General features: G+C 44.9%; 1 protein-coding gene across 1 annotated transcript in view; it reads left to right on the top strand.

Annotated features, from left to right (window-relative positions):
• The window catches only part of SFXN5 (sideroflexin 5), a 159142-nt gene that overhangs the window by 48901 nt on the left and 92182 nt on the right, over positions 1-18059 (top strand). The window contains exons 4-6 of the mRNA XM_006880886.1: positions 8406-8432; positions 8977-9031; positions 10469-10494. Of these exons, the coding sequence (XP_006880948.1) occupies positions 8406-8432; positions 8977-9031; positions 10469-10494 (108 nt within the window). The remainder of the gene's footprint in view (positions 1-8405; positions 8433-8976; positions 9032-10468; positions 10495-18059) is intronic.

Below are 18059 nucleotides of genomic sequence, written 5' to 3'. Positions count from 1 at the left end.
TAGAAGACAAGTTCCTGCGGTGACCTGTCCTTACACAACTTTGGGGCCCTCCCTCTGCCCCTCTTAGAGGAGGCTCATAAAGGTTCACATGGCAGTTTGACTATGACACTGGCCATTTCCAACGTCCGTGAGCTCGTGCTCTGTTCCACCTACCTCTTACCCAGATTGCTTTTCCCTTCCTGAGTTAGGAAATCAACAGAGCTCAAAGTCTGATTCTGCTCCGGGATGTTGCTGCCGCCTGAGAGGCTCAGGTGCTTGGGCCTGCTCCCTTCATCTGCTCTGCTGGACCACAGGGGGAGTGGACGGAGCCCAGGAAACTGCAGGCAGTTTAGTTCAGAGAGGAGAACACACCACAGTGGGCCAACAGGAAGATGCCAGGGGCCCCGTCCTAGATTGTCAGTGTAGGTGGACTGTCCATTGCATTTTTTAAAATTTTATTTTATTAATTTTAATGAACATTTACAGAGATTTTGGATTTCCATTCCTTCATTGTCGCACTTTTCTCAGTTCGCTCTTCTCTTTGAAAAGTGAAAGAAAAATTTCTTCATGGGTATACAATCTCCCCGCCTCAAGTACACTCCACTGTGTAACCTTCATTCTGGACTCTTGTGATAACCATAATACCCTAGCATATAACACTTTTAACATGTTGCTGCAAATGACGGTAAAAAAATGTGTTTCTAAGCACAGTTGTCAATTAAAAGTGTGCGGCAACGTGTAAACTGTTCTCTCCCTCATCTGTTTCAATGCAGTATACATAATTTATCCAGTTTTTCTCAGTCTTACCCCCACCCTGATGTCAGCCTCATTCTACAACAGTGGCACTATTCAGTATTTGTCTTTTTGTGACTGAAATACTTCACTCAGCATAATGTCCTCCAGGGTCACCCATTTTGAATAATATTTCATAAGTTCATTGTTTTTCAATGCAGCATAGTATTCCATTGTGTGAATATACCATAGCTTCTCTATCCATTCGTTTGTTGATGGGCACCTGGGTTGTATCCAACTCCCTGCTATTGTGAACAAAGCTGCAATAAACTTGGGTGTGCGTATATCTGTTTGGATGGCAGTTATGTTCTCTTTGGGGTATATTCCCAGTAGTGGACTTGCTGGGTCAAATGATATTTCTGTTTGTAACTTTTTGAGAAATGTCCATTGCACCTTACGTGGCCTTCCACTGACCGCTTCTTATCCCAGGATGATCTGCCCTGGTACTTGCTTTCAGGACTGGATTGTTAGAATTCACACTGTTGTTGTTTTTGTTAGGTACCACAAGTCAATTGTAACTCATATAGACACTATGAACAAGACTATACATGTATCACTCTGATGTTATTGTCAGGTGCTATAAGTCAACTATGACAAACAAGATGCAAATAGATACATAGATCACGTAAGATGTAAGATCATGTAAGGTAGTCAGATCATAGGGAGTTCTGGTGGCCTAGTGGTAAAAAAGCTGCACAACTAACCCAAAGGCACACGGCTCAAATCCACCAGGTTGCAGGAGAAAGAGGGGTAGTCTCCTCCCATACAGTTTGGTCTCTGAAAACCAGATAGAGGACCAGCTATGAGTTGGTTCTGACTCAATGGCACATAGTAACAACAACAATATCTCTCTCTCATTCTCCTTCCGTCCGTCCATCCATCCATCCGCCCATCCGTCTGTCCACCTTCCTACCTACTACGGGAGCTCTAGTGGAATACTTCATAGGGAGTTGCACCATTAATTCAAAGATCACAACTTCTGGGGGTTCAAATCCACCTGCCTCTCCTTGGGAGAAGGATGGGCAGTTTCCTTCCGTGTGATTTACAATCTCTGAAAACCCACTGGTGCATCAGTTATGGGTTGCTCCCCACTTGACAGGAATGAGTTTGATGGTGATTTTTTATTGGTTGGTTTGTTGTTGTTTTTATTGAGATAGAATGGGAGAAAAATCTGGAGCAAAGCTCAAAAAAACAACCCTTCACCCTGACAAACCAGGCTTAGTGGTTGTGTAGATGCTGGTAGATCCCTTGAGACTCTGTTACACTTTGACACTCTAACCTGGATCTGGAGTCACCTCTGTGACTCAGCTTTTCAGCCACAGGATAGAAAGGCCTAGAAAGTGAACAGTGACACCAGAGGAGCACTCCTTCCTTGGAACAGTCACCCTGGGAGCCCTTTAACTGTTTCTAGTGCACACTTCAGTGACGTTAATTATGTTCCCCATGTCGTAACTGTTGCCACAGTCCATTTCCAAGTGTTCTCATCATCCCAAACGGAAACTCAGCACTCCTGAAGAAATAACTGCCTACCTCCCTCACCTCTGCTTCGAGTCACTGCCAATAAACTCTGTCTCGGTGCATTTGCTGTTCCAGATATTTCATAAAACTGAAATCAGACAATTTTTCTTTTTTGTGTCTGACGTCTTTCACTCAGGGTTCATCCGCGTTGTAATATGTATTGGAACTTCATTTTTATTTGTGCCTGGATAATATTTTCTTATCATATGATGTCTTATGCTAGGTTCTCTAGAGAAGCCAAACCATTGGAGTGTGCAAACCAGGAGAGAATGAGAAAGGAAATGGGCCATGTGCTTGTAGATGCTGGCAAGTCCCAAGCTCATGGCTTGAGTCTCAGGAAAGAGGCTTCTGCTGACTCACATAGCTTCAGGGTCTGACAAACCACAGGTCAGTGGGTGATGCAGGCCACAGGCTCAAGTCCAGCTATCCCCAAGCAGGGTCCAGAGAAAGCAAACCAGCTTTGTCAGAGGTCCGTGTATATCCTATGTAGACCACATATCTGATTAAACTCCCTTTGCGCTGGTTGACTTCTCCTAGCTGATGTCATCACTGACGTTCTTCAGTTATATATGTTGTTGACAGGTGGTTGTTGAGTTGACGACTTGTTGTCACCCTGTGAACCACAGATCTGAACTTTGTCCTTCATGATCTCCATCATGCTTGAGCCCAATGTTACAACCACTGTGTCAGTCCATCTTGTTGAGGGTCTTCCCTCTCTTTCTCTGACTTTCCCCTTTTCCAGCATGATGAAAAGCCTTATCCCAGTATGTATGAGCATCCAGGAAAATAATCCCATTACGTTGGTCTCACCAAGGGGCTGACTGCATCAGAACTGCCAAGCCGCCAGGTGAATACCCAACTTTACTCATCACCTGGGTGTTTACATACTTTGACTGTTGTGAACAGAGCTGAGGGCAATCTTGGGGTACAAATTATCCCCGAGTCTCTGCTCTTGGTCTTTTGGGTATGGGCCAAGGGAAAGTATTGCTGACTTATACGGTATTTTTATGTTTAGCTTTTAGAGACACTGCCAACCTGTTTTCCATAGCAGCGGAATGGTTTACATTTCCCCAGGCGTGCCTGAGGATTCTGATTTCTCAACATCCTTACCAACATTATTTATTATTTTACCTTTCCCTCCTTGTGCGTGTAAAGTGTGACTATGACAGTGGGATCAGGATGACAGATCGCGAGGATGGCACAGGATAGGACAAGGTTTCGATCCTTTGTTCATAGGATTGCTATGAGTCATAGTTGACTCGACAGCACCTAACTACAACACACTGACTAAGGAATTCTTGTGGTGTAGTGAGTAATGTGTTGGGCTACTGACCAAAAGGTAGACAGTTCAAATCCACCAGCCACTCCAAGAATGAAAGATAAGACGATCTTCTCCCATGAAGCCTCTGACATCCAATATGGACCAAGTCCATGGGAGCTGGAATCAAGATGAAAGCAGTGGATTTGGAATGGCAGCAAGCATCTTTCTTTGTGTGCAGATTAGCCATTTGTTTATCTTTTTTGGAGATACTCAGAATACGATTCTTCAACCAGAGATTCTCTTTTCAGTCTTGCAGGTGGGTCTTTCTCTGACCGTTGGCATCTTGTCCTTGGCCTTTCCTCTGCTCGGGCAATTATTACAGAGCTCTTTTAGTTCTGCTGATTATGTGCCACCCGTGCTCTGCCAGTACGCTGAGGCTTAAAGACGCTAGCTGGAGTTTGGTTCCATTGATCAGCAGGCCTAGTCCATCCTGGTCTCCATTGGTTTCAGCTTCTTCAGTGGAGGATCAGCTGTGAGTCAGTTCCAAATCAGTGGCAGTGAGTTTCCTTTGAATCCCCCGAAAGGTGTCATTTATCTTATTTACAATATTAGCAATCTGTCCAATCCCTGTGTTATTGTTAGATCAGCTCTGCCTCATAGCAACCCTATGTACAAATGACCATAACAACAACAACAACAGTGATGAGAACTCAACCGTATGATGGGGGTTACACCTACAATGACTAGAAAAGCCGTCTTGAATAATCCACTATGTTGTTGTTAAGTACCATCAAGTTGAGTACATACACCTCACAGTGAGTCTGTGAACAATAGACATGAACCCTGTCTGATCCTATGCCACACTCCTGCTTTCCCAGTGCAGTGTGTCTCCTTATCTATAGCATATGTATCCTAACCTTGTATATTTGCTTATGTCTAGAGTGCTCCAGAGGGCGCTCTGGTGGCCTAGTGGTAAGAAGCTGTGCTATAGTCCCGAAGGCACATGGTTCAAATCCACCAGATGATCTGTGGGAGAAGGATGGGCAGTCTCCTCCCATGCCTCTGAAAACCTGCTGTAGGGTCAGCTAAGTGTTGGTTTCAACTTTTTGGCACACAACAACAGTAAACAAAGTGCTCCCTGGAGGCAATGATGACAAAGCTTCGTTTCACATACTTTGAGCATGTTGGGAGGAGAAGTTTTGCCTTGGAACAGTAGAGGGTCAGCGAAAGAGAGGAAGATCCTCGATGAGATGGTTAACACGGTGACTGCAGCAAGGGGCTTATGTGTGTCAGAGATGATGATGAGGGCGGCACAGGATAGAACAGGGCCCAGGGCTGTCCATAAGGTTGCTTGAGTCATACTCAGTTCGATGGCACCTGGCAACAACAGCAAACGTCAATGACCCTGGGGGGTCTGGTGGACAGTGTGTAAGAGTTACGCTGCTGATCCGAGGGCAGCACTTCTGGCAGTTCCCGTTCGCCAGCAGTTGGTTTCTCAGGAGAAAGATGGCCCATTTCCTTCTATGCAGTTTATGATCTTGGAAACTAGCTGAGCATCAAGTGTGTAGGCTTCAACTCGATGGCAGTGAATTGAGTTAATAATGTTTCCGTACCTGTCTTACCTGTGACTGTCTTAAACATGGAGTTTATACTGAGGCTCCAACTCTGTTCCAGTTCTGCATGAATCATTCTGGCTTTCCCATTTTGCTTGTGTAAAACTTCCTACTTCTCACTGAAAAAATGAGAACCCTAGCTCCTGCCATTTGCTATCCATTTACTTAATTATTTCATTCTAACATACATGAGTAGTAGTTTTGGAATTCCACCATCTTCACAGTGTCTGAGGCATCAACACCAGAATGCAAGTCGTGTATGCTAACGAGTGCCTTTTGCATGCTCTTAAAATGACGCCTTCATCTTCCTTGGTCCTTACTAAGCAGATGTGGTTTTCCCCTGACTGGGGGACCAGGCCCCGGTGGGAGTCCCTGCCTCACAGTCCTGCCAAAGCTGATGCATGTTCACTCCCCTCTTCATCTTCCTAGAGGGGTGGTGGTTAGGTGCCGGTGACTCAAGTCTGACTTAGCAACCCTGTGAACAACAGATCTGAACCTGACCTGTCCTGTGCCGTCCTCAGCATCTCTGACTCACCTGGGCCTATTGCTGCAGTCACTGGGTCAGTCCATAGGGGTCAATCGTTGAGGGTCTTCCCCCTTTCCCTCCCCCTCACATATCACTGTATTTTAGGTCAGTATTCACACAGCACATTAGAATCCCACTTAACTATTCTTACTCATGTTGTTCCATGACATTGGCACCATTTTTCACCTATGTCAGTGTTTTCATTATTTCTATTCTGTTTTTTCTTATCCCCACTCCTTCAGTATTTTTCTCCTCAGTTTTAGGGTAGATGTTGACCATTCTGTCTTGTATAGTCGACTGTTTAATGGAACATTACTCACTGGTGGTATCGTTTATTTTATAAGCCAGTCTGTTATTTGGATGAAAAGTTACTATGGTGAGAATGGCCCCAGTTCTAAGTTCAAAGGGGATTTTAGGATGCTAGTCTCCAAGGAGCTCTGGCAGTGTAGCCCATAGGAGTTGTGCTGCTAACTCAGAGGCTTCTCTGGTGGTTTGAATCCACCAGCGGTTCCAAGGGGTGGACAGTCTCCTCCCTGGCGATTTACAGCCTCGGGAACCCCGTGGAGAATCAGCTTGGAGACAGTTCTGATACCAAGACAATCGGTGAGTCTCAAGGAGTCTTCTAGTCTCCATTGGTCCAAGAAGTCTGGTCTGGTTTTAGGAATTTAAGTTTTGTTCCACATTTTCCTCCCTTTCTATCGAGGATTTTGCATGTCTCCCTGGTCAGGGCTGTTGGTAGTGATGGCTTTCCACTATCTAGTTCATCTAGACTCAGGCTAGATGGGACCATGCATCCTGTGAGCTCATTGCTTCTTGGAGTCTTGGGTTTCCTTCAGTCTCTTGCTCCAGACAAGTAGTGACCAGTGGTTGTACATTCGTTGGCCACTTGCAAGCTAAAACCCCAAAAGCTACTCACCAGCTAGGATGGGGAGTGTTGTCTCCATGAACTAGGTTCTCTCAGGTGACAAGATTGTCCCACAAACTGGTTCCACCAGTTGCATTTCATGACCATTGCTGCTGTTGGTTGATTAAAGGATATAGTCATGGAGCCTACCTGTGGATCTGTGCAAGTCTAGAGGGTGGGGGAGATTGGGAGATGACCTTGCAGCCTGTCTTAGTCCTCTCTTAGTTTTCTAGTCTGTTGTAGCTAAAAAGACCAAAAGGAATAGTTTTACTAAACAGAAGTTTGTTTCCTCATTGTTCTTGGGACAACAAAGCCCTAATTCAGGCCACTGGCTCTAGATGAAGGCTCTCTGTCCAGGGAAAGGGCCAGGAGTCCCTGCAGGCTTCTTGGAGATCTCCAAGTCGCATCTGTCATGAACTTACTTGTGTTTGTGTGCTCCCGTGCCAAGTGTGCACTTTCTGTATCTCAAGTGATTGGGTTTTAAAGTGTACCTTACACTGATAAGGCCTCGTTAACACAACACCTGCAAACTCAAAAATCATTGCTGTTGGGTATTTCCAACTCACAGCTGACCACCCACTGGGTTTCTGAGGCTGAAAATAGCACTGAGGGGGAGACTGTCTACTGTATATTTGAACTCCTGGAGATGGGCTTGTCTTCGGGTTATCAGCACTACTCACTCCCAATGGGCTGCACCTCCAAAACTCCCTCATTAACATAACAGAGAACACCTTGCTTCCAGACGGTTTCCATCCACAGGTACATTAGGGTTCACAGTACATGTTTTTTAGACAACACAATTCCATTCTTTTCTGAGTCCCCTGAGAGAAGCAGATGGAGTTAACTTGGTGTGATAGTGATAACAGCAAAATGATAATTAATCATCCACCTTGACCCAGCCTTGGTATATATGAACGCATTGGTAATGCATGTGGTGTTTCCTAATCTTCAGGTAGGTAGAGGAAGGTCTTGAAAACCCAAACCAGGCTCATTGCGTCGAGTTGGTGCTGATTCCTAGAGTTGACCATCAGTTTTCTTTTTTTTGGTTATTGTTTTTGTGTGTGTGTACCATCAAACCGGATCTGACTGGTACAGGAGGAGATGGCCCCTCCTTCTCCAGCAGAGCATCTGGTGGATTCGAACCGCCTACCTCTGGGATTGCAGTGCTGCATCTTGTCATTAGGCCACCAGCTCCCTCTCCATCAGTTCTGAGCCGCTGGTAGATTTGAAACACTGGAGTTGTGTGGCCCAATAGTTAACAGCTGCCGACTGTGGTACGAATACGAAAGCTCCTTAGGTGGAGGCCCAGAGAATGTAGAGGATTCAATAAGGGCCATTTCGTGAGTGGTGGGGCTGGGATCCACACCCAGGCCTGTCCCACCTCTCTCTGGCCCTCTGCTAAGCATTTCTGACCACACCTGAGAGGCCTCCTTGGGTAGACAGGACCTGTGCAGGCCTGGCCACCCTCCTCTGTGCCAACAGTAGCACGTGGGAGGGTTGGGCTTTCTACCAGGCCAGCCTGTGACCTGATTCTCCCTCTGTAATAAGTCTAGGAGTTGATTCCAAAATCTGCAGAAGGTCCCCAGCTACCCCCTTGTTGTGGGATCTGTGGCCCTCTGATAATACACCCCCTAGAGACTGCCATGCTTGGAGTGAGGGTTCACTATAACCTTTTATGCATTCAGAGCTTGGTCAGAAATGTGGCTTTGAGACTTTAAACTAATGTGTATCCTTCTCTCTCTCTTGCCCTTCTCTCCCGCCCTCCTTCTCTTTTCCCTCCCTTCCTCCCTTCCTTGTTCCTTTCTCCTGCAGCTCTGGAGTGCACAGAAAATCAAGCAGGTAATTAATTTTTTCTGTTGTTTGCTCGTGTCTTCTCCCAGGCCCTGTCCTGCCTGCCTGGGTCCCCTCCATGGGCTCTTGCGTGCACAGCCTCTCCACTCCCATTTGTCCCAGCTGCCGCACCCCTTCCTCCTCTGGCATCAGAGGGCCTGAGTTTCCTGAGATTTCAAAGGGCAAGCGCACCTTCCTCCAGGCCCTCTGGCCGCAGGATGGGCCTGGGCTGCTTCCGCAGGATCCTCATTAGATAGCTGCTCTGTGCCAGCCCCAGGCGCAGAGGGCCTGCCAGACGGTGGCCTCACAAACTCTCCCCACGTCTGCTGTGAAATTTCACGGGGAGGAAAGGTGCGGTGTCTGTAAACATTTTGGGTTTTCTTTGCCCTGAATATGGGAAAGGACTAACAGGCCATAAGGTAGATGTAGCCACTGACCAGTCGCCTGCGTGGTCATTGGGGAGTGACCTGTCCCCCTCATTACTGTCCATTGTGTCTGTTCATCTGCCCATCACACCTTGGTGACACTGTGCTCTGTCCCCCACTCTTGCCAGGCTATCCTGCATCCAGACACCAACGAAAAGATCTTCATGCCCTTCAGGATGTCAGGTGAGTCCTGGCCCGTGGACCTTCCCTAGGCACCTGCTCGTGCTGTCCTGGCTGCAGGTCACCCAGGTGCCTGGCCCGAGGAGAGACGCAGCTTGTCACATGAGCCTCCGTGCTGCCCCGACTCTGTCCTGTAAGGCTCAGGCCAGGCCCTGGACACCAGTGAGGCTCCTCAAGGTCTGTGTGGCCCCAGCTGTCCTGGTTGAGTGGGAAGGTGGTGTGGTGACCCCACAGGTGACTCAGATCCCCTCTTGCCCAGGTGACACATGCCTGGCTTCTGTAGGGCCCTTTTCCTCCCTGACCTGCCCAGCACTGCCCTCTGTCTCTCCCCTTTTCGAGAGTTAGTCCCTAGGTTGCCCCCCTGTGCTCTGATCTTGAGTAGACTCCACCTTTCAGGAGGTCTGGGCTTTGCACCGATGAACACATACCTCAGGTGGGAGGCCTATCTAGGTAGGCCGGTGGTCAGTAGGGAGAAAGAGACCCCTGGCTGGAAATCTCTTGCCCAGAGCGGTGTAGAGGAACAGTCCTGACAGCGGGACAAGTGCCCACCCAGAGAGCCCAGCGTGGGGGTGGATCCGGGACCCCAGCATGACCCAGGGGTGGTTACTGCCCAGCAGCCCTCTCTCTCTCCGTAGGATGCCACACAACAGTCCCTGCATTGGCTGAAGTCAGAGGCTCTAGTTCCCACTGAGATTGACCTCTCTCCACGGGGGTGTAGGATGGAGAGTGGTGGCACTGGGTGTGGGCAGGTGTGCACACTCAGGTACTGTACAGGAGGCTGCCCACTGACCATCGTGGGAGGGGTGACAGAAGCCTGGCTGCAGTGTGGGGCCACTGGGAGAGAGGAGCTGGCTCTCAGGACCTGTGTGTCTCACTTGGCTGGCACCCTTCTACTCTGCTGATGGGTGTCTGACCAGAGCACCTGAGATTTCAGAAGCTCTGACATTTTAGAGGTCCGTGTCTCAGGTGTGGAGAAAGTTCTCTTTCCTTGAGCTCTAGATTCTGTGCTAGACAGACCACTGAGGGAGGAGGAAGGAGCCTACACTCTGGGGACCCTTAGAGACAGGCAGTCTTGTGTAGTGAGTGGGGAGGGTGTGTACCTCCTGGGAGAAAACATCCCAAGGTGAGGATGGGTCCCTTGGTGGTGGGGCAGCTCCCCAGCCGGCTTAACCCTGCATTCAGGCCTGTGGTTCCGGGTATTGGAGGGAAACATCAAGGGGGAGGCTGGGGACATGTGTTTTGGAGAGGAACGGAGAGACACTAGGGGCTGAAAACAGATGCCAGAGATACGTGGGCCTGGACATGCCTTCTACCTGGCTAACCCGACCTCTGTCAGCCAGGGCTCTGAGTATTCCTTGGGGGTCTCCTCTGCCTTCCCTGCCAAACTGGGTCTGAAAGGGCTGGACTTGTAAGAGCTGATTCTTCTCTCCCTTCCCACAGGCTACATTCCTTTTGGGACGCCAATTGTAAGTATTACCTTTAAAGACTTCTTTTCTAGGAAATCTTTGTGTCTGCCTCCACCTCTTTGTTCTTGAATATCTGATGATTTGTCAATGTAGGAGGATCAGTTCCTGGAGGGGAGTTACTGGGGCAATAGCTTGTTGTTTCTTTTCCATTCTGTCGATGTGTGTTGTTAAATTTCTTTCCATAAACACTGTGTCAGTTTACACCAAGTCAGAATGACCCCCTGTCAGTGCAGGTTTTCTATCCTCAGGATTGGCCCCTGGAACATGGTGATTAGAGGAATGTTCCCTCAAGGAACTTGGGAAGTAAGAATAGAAGAATGTCTTCTTAAGGAGACCTAGTAGCGTAGTATGTAACATGTTGGGCTGCTGACTGCAAGGCCCGTGGTTTGACTCCAACAGTCAGACCTCAGGAGAATGATGGGCAGTTTCTCCCATAAAAGTTTACAGCCTCGGAAGTTCAGTGGAGAGTCATTATGAGTCAGCACCAGCTCCACAGAAGTGAGTGGATTCTCAACGTCAAAATTTCCAGTTTAGGGGAGCTCTGGTGGCCTAGTGGTAAGGAGCTGCAACTACAATCCCAGAGGCTCACAGTTCGAATCCACCAGATGCTCTGCCGGGGAAGGAGGGACAATCTCCTCCTATACCAGTCAGATCTGATTTGACGGTACACTCACACACAAAAAATAAAATAAATAAAAAAACATTTTAAAAAAATTAAAAAAAATAAATTTCCAGTTAATTCAGAAAGAGGTTTCTATATTTTTTCCCCCAGTTTTGGAGTCAAAGTAAGTTTTTTTGTTGTTATATGCTGTTGAGTCACCTGTGACTCCTAGCGACCCTGTGCACAACAGCTCTGAAGCCCGTGCTTGTCCTGAGTCAGTCTCATTGACTCTGCACACCTACCTCCATTTCCCCAGTTACTATGTGAGTCTGTCTCATCTGAGGTCTTCTTCTCCTGGCCTACCCCTCCACCTTTCAAAGCATGATGTCCTTCTCCAAGGATTGGTCCCTCCTGGCCACATGTCCAAAGTATGTGAGACAGAGCTTCAAAACCATAGCCTCCAAGGAGAAACTTGGTTTCACCCTCTCCAAGGCAGAAAACTATTTGTTTTCTTGGCAGTCCATGACATGTTTAAGACTCTTCTCAAGCACCACAACTTGAAGTCATCAATTCTTCTTCTGTCATCCTTAGTCATTATCCAGCTCTCTGATGCATAGCAAGTAGTTGTGAAGACCATGGCCTGGATCAGGCACACCTTAGTCTCAAGACTGACATCGTTGCTTCTCAGTACTCTGGAGAGGTCCCTCATAGCAGATTTTCCCAGTGCAACTTGTCTATTGATTTCCTGACTGCTGGTGCCTTAACTTTTTCTATTGTAGCCATAGAAAGGTGCATGTATCATAAATATTGATAAGTGTTCATAGAATGAAGCCATTCACATAAACATCACTTAGATGAAGATTTAGAATGTAACCGGTTATCTGATAAATTTCTCATATGTCTCTCTCTCTCAGCTTCTGCCTCCTCACTTTCCAGAATTTCTGTAACTATAATTTCCTAGATGGTCAGCAAAAGACAGGAAGACCCTGAACGAGATGGATTGAGAGTGATTGTAACAATGGGCTCCAGCTTGACGGGTGGTGAGGATGGCACAGGATAGGACAGGGTTCTGATGAATGTTCACAGGGGCCTGTGAGTTGAAGTTGATTCAATAACCTCTAACAACAACATCACTATATTCCTATCCTTGAACTTGATGTAAGGAATCATTAGCATACACTCTTTTTTTTTTGTGTTCAGCTTCTTTCAATCCATATTTTTAGCTTTGTCCATATTAGTATATGCTTATTGCCCCCCCTTTTTTACTTCATATAGTATTCCATCATTATGAATATATGAAGATTTCTCTTCCAATCTACTATTGATGAACCATCTCAGTGGTTTTAACTTTGCTTACAACACATGCTGCTGTTGTGACCATGGCAGTGGTCGGTAAGCCTTTGAGGGAGCCTGTCCCCTCATTTCTCTTATTTAAATACCTAAGAGGTTCAAAAAGATAACTAAATGCAAAATTAGATTCTGGAATGGGTCCTGGATCAAGATAGAGGGACTGTGTAAAATGACATAGCAGTCTTAAAAAGTTATGCATGCACTCTCCATAAGACCTAGCGGTCTTACTATCTACTTGCTGTTTTACTTACACAAATAGTCATGCACAGATGTTTATAGTAACTTTATTCATATTAGCCTCAAACTAGAAACTTCTCGAATACTCCTGGGGAATAAAAACACAAAGCACAGTATATGCACATCATAGAATTAAGAGAATGAACTATTGATATACAGCAGCAGGAATGAATCTCAAAAATATTAATTTAAATGCAAGTAAGCAGACATGAAATGCTACATACTCTAGCTGTTTGTATGACATTTATATGCCATTCTGGAAAAGGCAAAACTAAAGTTATGGAATTCAAACTAGTGGTTGCCAGGGGCTGAAGAACGGAAAACGATTAACAAAAGGAGGGGTGTGGGAACTTTTTTCCCAGTGTGTATTTCTTTTTGAAGGGGATTCCCCCCCTTTCTTTTGCGCCCTTGCCCAGTATATATTTATTTGTGTTACATAATGAAATGTGCAAAGAACTGGAGTCAGAAAATCAAAAGTGCTGAAGTCGCTCAGCATTTCTTAAGCTGAAAGAATTGAAAAACAAATTTAAGCCACGAGTGGCAATACGTAAGGATGCTTTGGGCATAATGTTAATATTATCCAAAAAGCATTAAAAGAAGATGGAAGAAGTATACAGAGTCACTGTACTAGAAGGAATTGGCTGAGACATAGTAATTTCATTAAACAACATATGAGCAAGAGCCTGTGGTGATAAAGGAGGAAGTTCAAGCTGCTCTGAAAGAATTGGCAAAAAAGAAGGCTCTAGGAGTTGATGGCATACCAGTTGACATAGTTCAACAAACAGATGCTGACCTGGATGTGCTCACTAAGTTGTGCCAAGAAATCTGGAGGACAGCGACCTGGCCAACTGAATGGAAGAGATTGATATTTGTTCCCATTCCAAAGAAGGGTGACCTGACAAAGTGCTGAAATTATCAAACAATATCATTAATATCACATTCAAGCAAGATTCTGCTGAAAATTATCCAAAAACGACTGGAGCAACACATCAACAAAGAACTGCCAGATGTGCAGGCTGGGTTTAGAAGAGGCCGTGGTACCAGGGATATTATAGCTAATGTTAGATGGATCTTGGCAGAAAGCAGAGAGTACCAGAGGAATGTCTATCTGTGCTTCATTGACTATGCAAAGGCTTTTGACTGTGTGGATCACACAAACTGTGGTTTACTCTGACAAGAATAGGAATCCCAGAACATTTGATTATGCTTATGCGAAACCTATACTTGATCTAAAAGGCAGTTGTCAGGATAGAGCAAAGAGACACTGCACTGCATGGTTCAAAATCAGGAAGGGTGTCCACCAGGGATGTATTCTGTCGCCATACCTTTTTAATTTGTATGCAGAACAGATCATCTGGGATGCTGAGCTGTATGAGGAGGAATATGGCATCAGGATTGAAGGAATATTCATCAACAACCTGCGTTATGCAAATGACATAACCCTGCTTGTTGAAACTGAGGAGGACCTGAAGTGTTTGCTGCAAAAGGTCAAGGACTTCAGCCTTCAATATGGATTGAAGCCAACATCAAGGAAACAAAGATTCTCACCACTGGGCAAATTGGCAGCATCATTGTGGATGGTGAAGAGATTAAGATTGTTAAGTTAAAGTTTGCTTGGCTCCACAATCAACATTCTTGGTACCAGCAGCCAGGAAATCAAGAGACAAATTGCATTGGGAAAGTCAGCTGTCAGGGACCTCTCCAGTGTACTGAAGTGCAATGATGTCAGGCTGGAGACTAAGGTGCGCCTGATCTGGGCCATAGTCTTCGCAGTTGAGAGCTGAACAGTGACTAGGGATGATAGAAAGAGAATTGATGCCTTTAAACTGTGGTGCTGGAGAAGAGTTTGAATATACCATGGACTGTTAGGAGAACAAACAGGGTTTTCCTGGAGAGGGTGAAACTGGTCTATCCCTTGGAGGCAAGGATTCTGAAGCTTCATCTGACATACTTTGGACATGTTGCAAGGAAGGACCAGTCCTTGGAGAGGAACATCATGTTTGGGAGGGTGGAGGGACAGCACAAGAGAGGAAGACCCTCGATGAGATGGATCAATTCAGTGATTGGGGTAATGGGAGTGGGTGTGCCAGAGACAGTGAGGTTGGCACAGGATAGAGCAGGGTTTAGGACTCTTGTACACAGGGTCGCTATGCGTCGTACACGACTCGACGGCGCATAAAAACAAACAACAATAATCTTAAAACTTGGCAAGAAGCTGCACTGCAATCCCAAAGGCATGTGGTTTGAGGCCATCAGCTGCTCTGTGGGACACATTTTATTGTATGTGAATTATAACTTGAAATTTACAAACTTGAATGCCAAGACAATCTTTGTAATTAAGTCATGAATACATCACAGAATCTGTTTAAAGAGAAGCGGGAGGGGCTTACTGAGGGCTGGACAGGGTCTCACTAGGACAGCATTTACATTCACGTAGTGAGGAGGACAACATTTTTGTATGGTTGAAGCAAGAACAATCAAAGACAGTCAAAAGAATCAAAAGAGAGCTATCTATGAATGGGCCTTTAGCAGGGATATAAGATCGCATGATTGGTTAAGGGAATGTAATTGCAAACACATGATGCTTAGAGCATTACAGGGTGGTCACAGAACAATGACAGGACAGAGGTTTTAAGCAACTCAGTTTGGACTGACTGATAGCTCCACCCTCCAGCAGGTTTTCTGAGGCTGTCAATCACACAAGAGGAGATTCCCCATCTTTATCCTGGTAAGAGGCCAGTAGATTTGAACCACTTGACTTTGAGTTGGCAGCTTAACTTTTTACCCACTAGGCTAACCAGAACCCCTTTCAGGTAAGCTATTAAAATTGCTTTCTCCAACTGTGCCTTGTCTTGGAGATTCACTGTAAAGATTTATTCTGTAAAGATCGATTGATGGTATTGTGTATCAAGGCCCTTCCAGTATGAGCTATCCCATCTTTCCTTTGTTTGGCTGTAGTCAAACCCTCTGGGGTTTGATTTTATGATATTCTGCACCTGCCAAAGCTCAGAGAAAATAAAAAATAAAAAAAAAGAATATCTTGTTTAGAGTACGTGGTTAGGTCAACGTCAAGGTCAGAGGAACCGCTAGTTGTTAGAAAAGGCAGCTTGAAATTTCAGGATTCAAGACTCATGTCAAGACTTTAAAATGGACTTAAGGCTCTACTTTCAGATTATTGTGTTTACGCATACCAAATGTCTCTGATTTTTTTGTTTGTTTTGATTTTTCTATTTCTTTTTTTTTTAATTTTTGTGTGTGTGTACCGTCAAATCGGATCTGACTGGTACAGGAGGAGATTGCCCCTCCTTCTCCAGCAGAGCATCTGGTGGGCTGGATTCGAACCGTATACCTCTGGGATTACAATGCAGCTTCTTGCCACTAGGCCACCAGAGCTCCCTAAGTGTCTCTTATTTTTAACCTCTGATGCAGGCATGGATAGACAGATCCCTGGAACAGAACTGAGAGTCCAGAAAGGGCTCCCACAGGTTCATAGTTATCTGATCTGGAGAATTAGGTGGCAATGGTGCAACAGAGGGAGATAGGCTTTATACTAATAAAACTCGGTCAACTGGCTATTCATATGGTGGAAACGTGAAAATTGGCCAGTAAAACCAGACAAGTAAACAACAATATATTATCTTTAAAGCTTGAAACAGCACCAGAAAAGGCACTGATTATAAATGGAAAATTACTAAATTGGACTTCACAGAACTGAATTTTTTTTTTTTTACAATGGCATGTATCATTAAGAGAGAGAAAGATGAGAAACACTATGGTATGATAGAAAGAATACCTAAACACTCACTAAAGAGAGACAAACAACCCGATTTAAGACAAAAGAAAATAAGACAAAAAATCCCAACAACTTGACAAGAGATGCCCAAATAGCCAGTCTGGTTTATTTGTAGGTAGGGGAGGAACAATTTAGAAAGGAGAAAATGGTTATACAACTTCGAGACTGTATTCTGTGTCAGTAAATTGTACAGATTGTTAAATATTTTTTTTCCTCCAGTCTCTAGGTTCTCTTGTCCCTCTTTTGGAGAAGTTTTTTGATGATGATAATTTAATTTTTAGGAGGTCCCAGTCACTTAGTTTATCTTCTTCTGTTTGAACATATTTGGTTATGCTTGATAGTTTTTTTCATAAATAGAAGTTAGGGCTAGCATAAATAAATAATGCTTCATGAGTAAAGAAATAATATTATTTATTTATAAGTAAATAATAAATTATAGGTAGCACTTAGAAGACCCTGGATGAGATGAATTGACACTGTGACAGTGGCAGTGGGCCAGGTGTGTCAGAGATGGTGAGGTTGGCTTAGGATAGGGCAGAGTTCAAAGCCATTGTTCACAGAGTCTCTGTGGATTGTGGTCGACTCAATGGCACATATTAACAACAACCTCAGGAGGGACAGACCAGTCTTTAGAAAAAGACATCATGCAGGGAAAAGGGCAGGTTCAGCAATTAAAAGGAAGATCATCAATGAGAAGGATTGATACAGTGACTAAGAATGACAGAAGAATTGATGCCTTATTATGTTCTTGGAGAAATGTGCTGAATATCCCACGGACTGCCAAAAGAACAAACATGTATGTCTTAGTGAGGGTGCAGCCAGAGTGCTGCTTGGAGGCAAAGATGATGAAGCTTCCTCTCACATACTTTGGGCACATTGCTAGGAGAGGTTATTTCTTGGAGAAGGGACATCTTGCTTGGGAAAGTGGAGGGACTTGGAGAAGACCCTCAATTAGGTGGTGGTTTGAGGGTGTCAGAGATTGCAAGGACGGCACAGGACAGGACAGAGCTCAGATCTGTTGTTTATAAGGTTATTGTATGTCATACTTGGCTCAATATCACATATAAACAACAACATGGAGTATAAATATTTAAATTTTCTTTTTTCTGGAAATAGTTACCCAGTTTTGCGATTACTGTTTGTTAAAGAAACTGTCTTTTTTTTCTAGCTAATCATGTGTGGCTCTTTGTCAAAGATAGCTGTCCATAAGTGGATTTTCAGTTCTATTCCATTAGTCTTATGTGACTGTCATTGTACCAGCACCAAACTGTTTTGACTGCTGTATGTCTTAAAATCCGAGTATGTGACACTTTAACTTCATTCTTCAGTAGTGCTTCACTTACCTGGGGTCTTTCACCTTTCCATGTAAAGTTAGTGACTGAGTCTTCCATTTCTTTAAAGAATAATGATGGAATCTGGATCAGGATTGCATTGTATCCACAGATCACTTTAGGTAATGTTGACATTTTTACAATATTAGGTCTTCCTATCCACGAGCATGGGTTGTTCTTCCATTTATTTAGGCCTCTTTGTTGATTACAGTAGTGTTTTTTGTTTGTTTGTTTTAGTTTATTATTCATTTCC

This window comes from Elephantulus edwardii, unplaced genomic scaffold (assembly GCF_000299155.1).
Source record: "Elephantulus edwardii isolate Elephantulus edwardi_28Jun2011 unplaced genomic scaffold, EleEdw1.0 scaffold00011, whole genome shotgun sequence".
NCBI lineage: Eukaryota > Metazoa > Chordata > Mammalia > Macroscelidea > Macroscelididae > Elephantulus > Elephantulus edwardii.
Note: the sequence above shows the minus strand (reverse complement) of the source record. Positions and strands in the feature narration are given on the sequence as shown.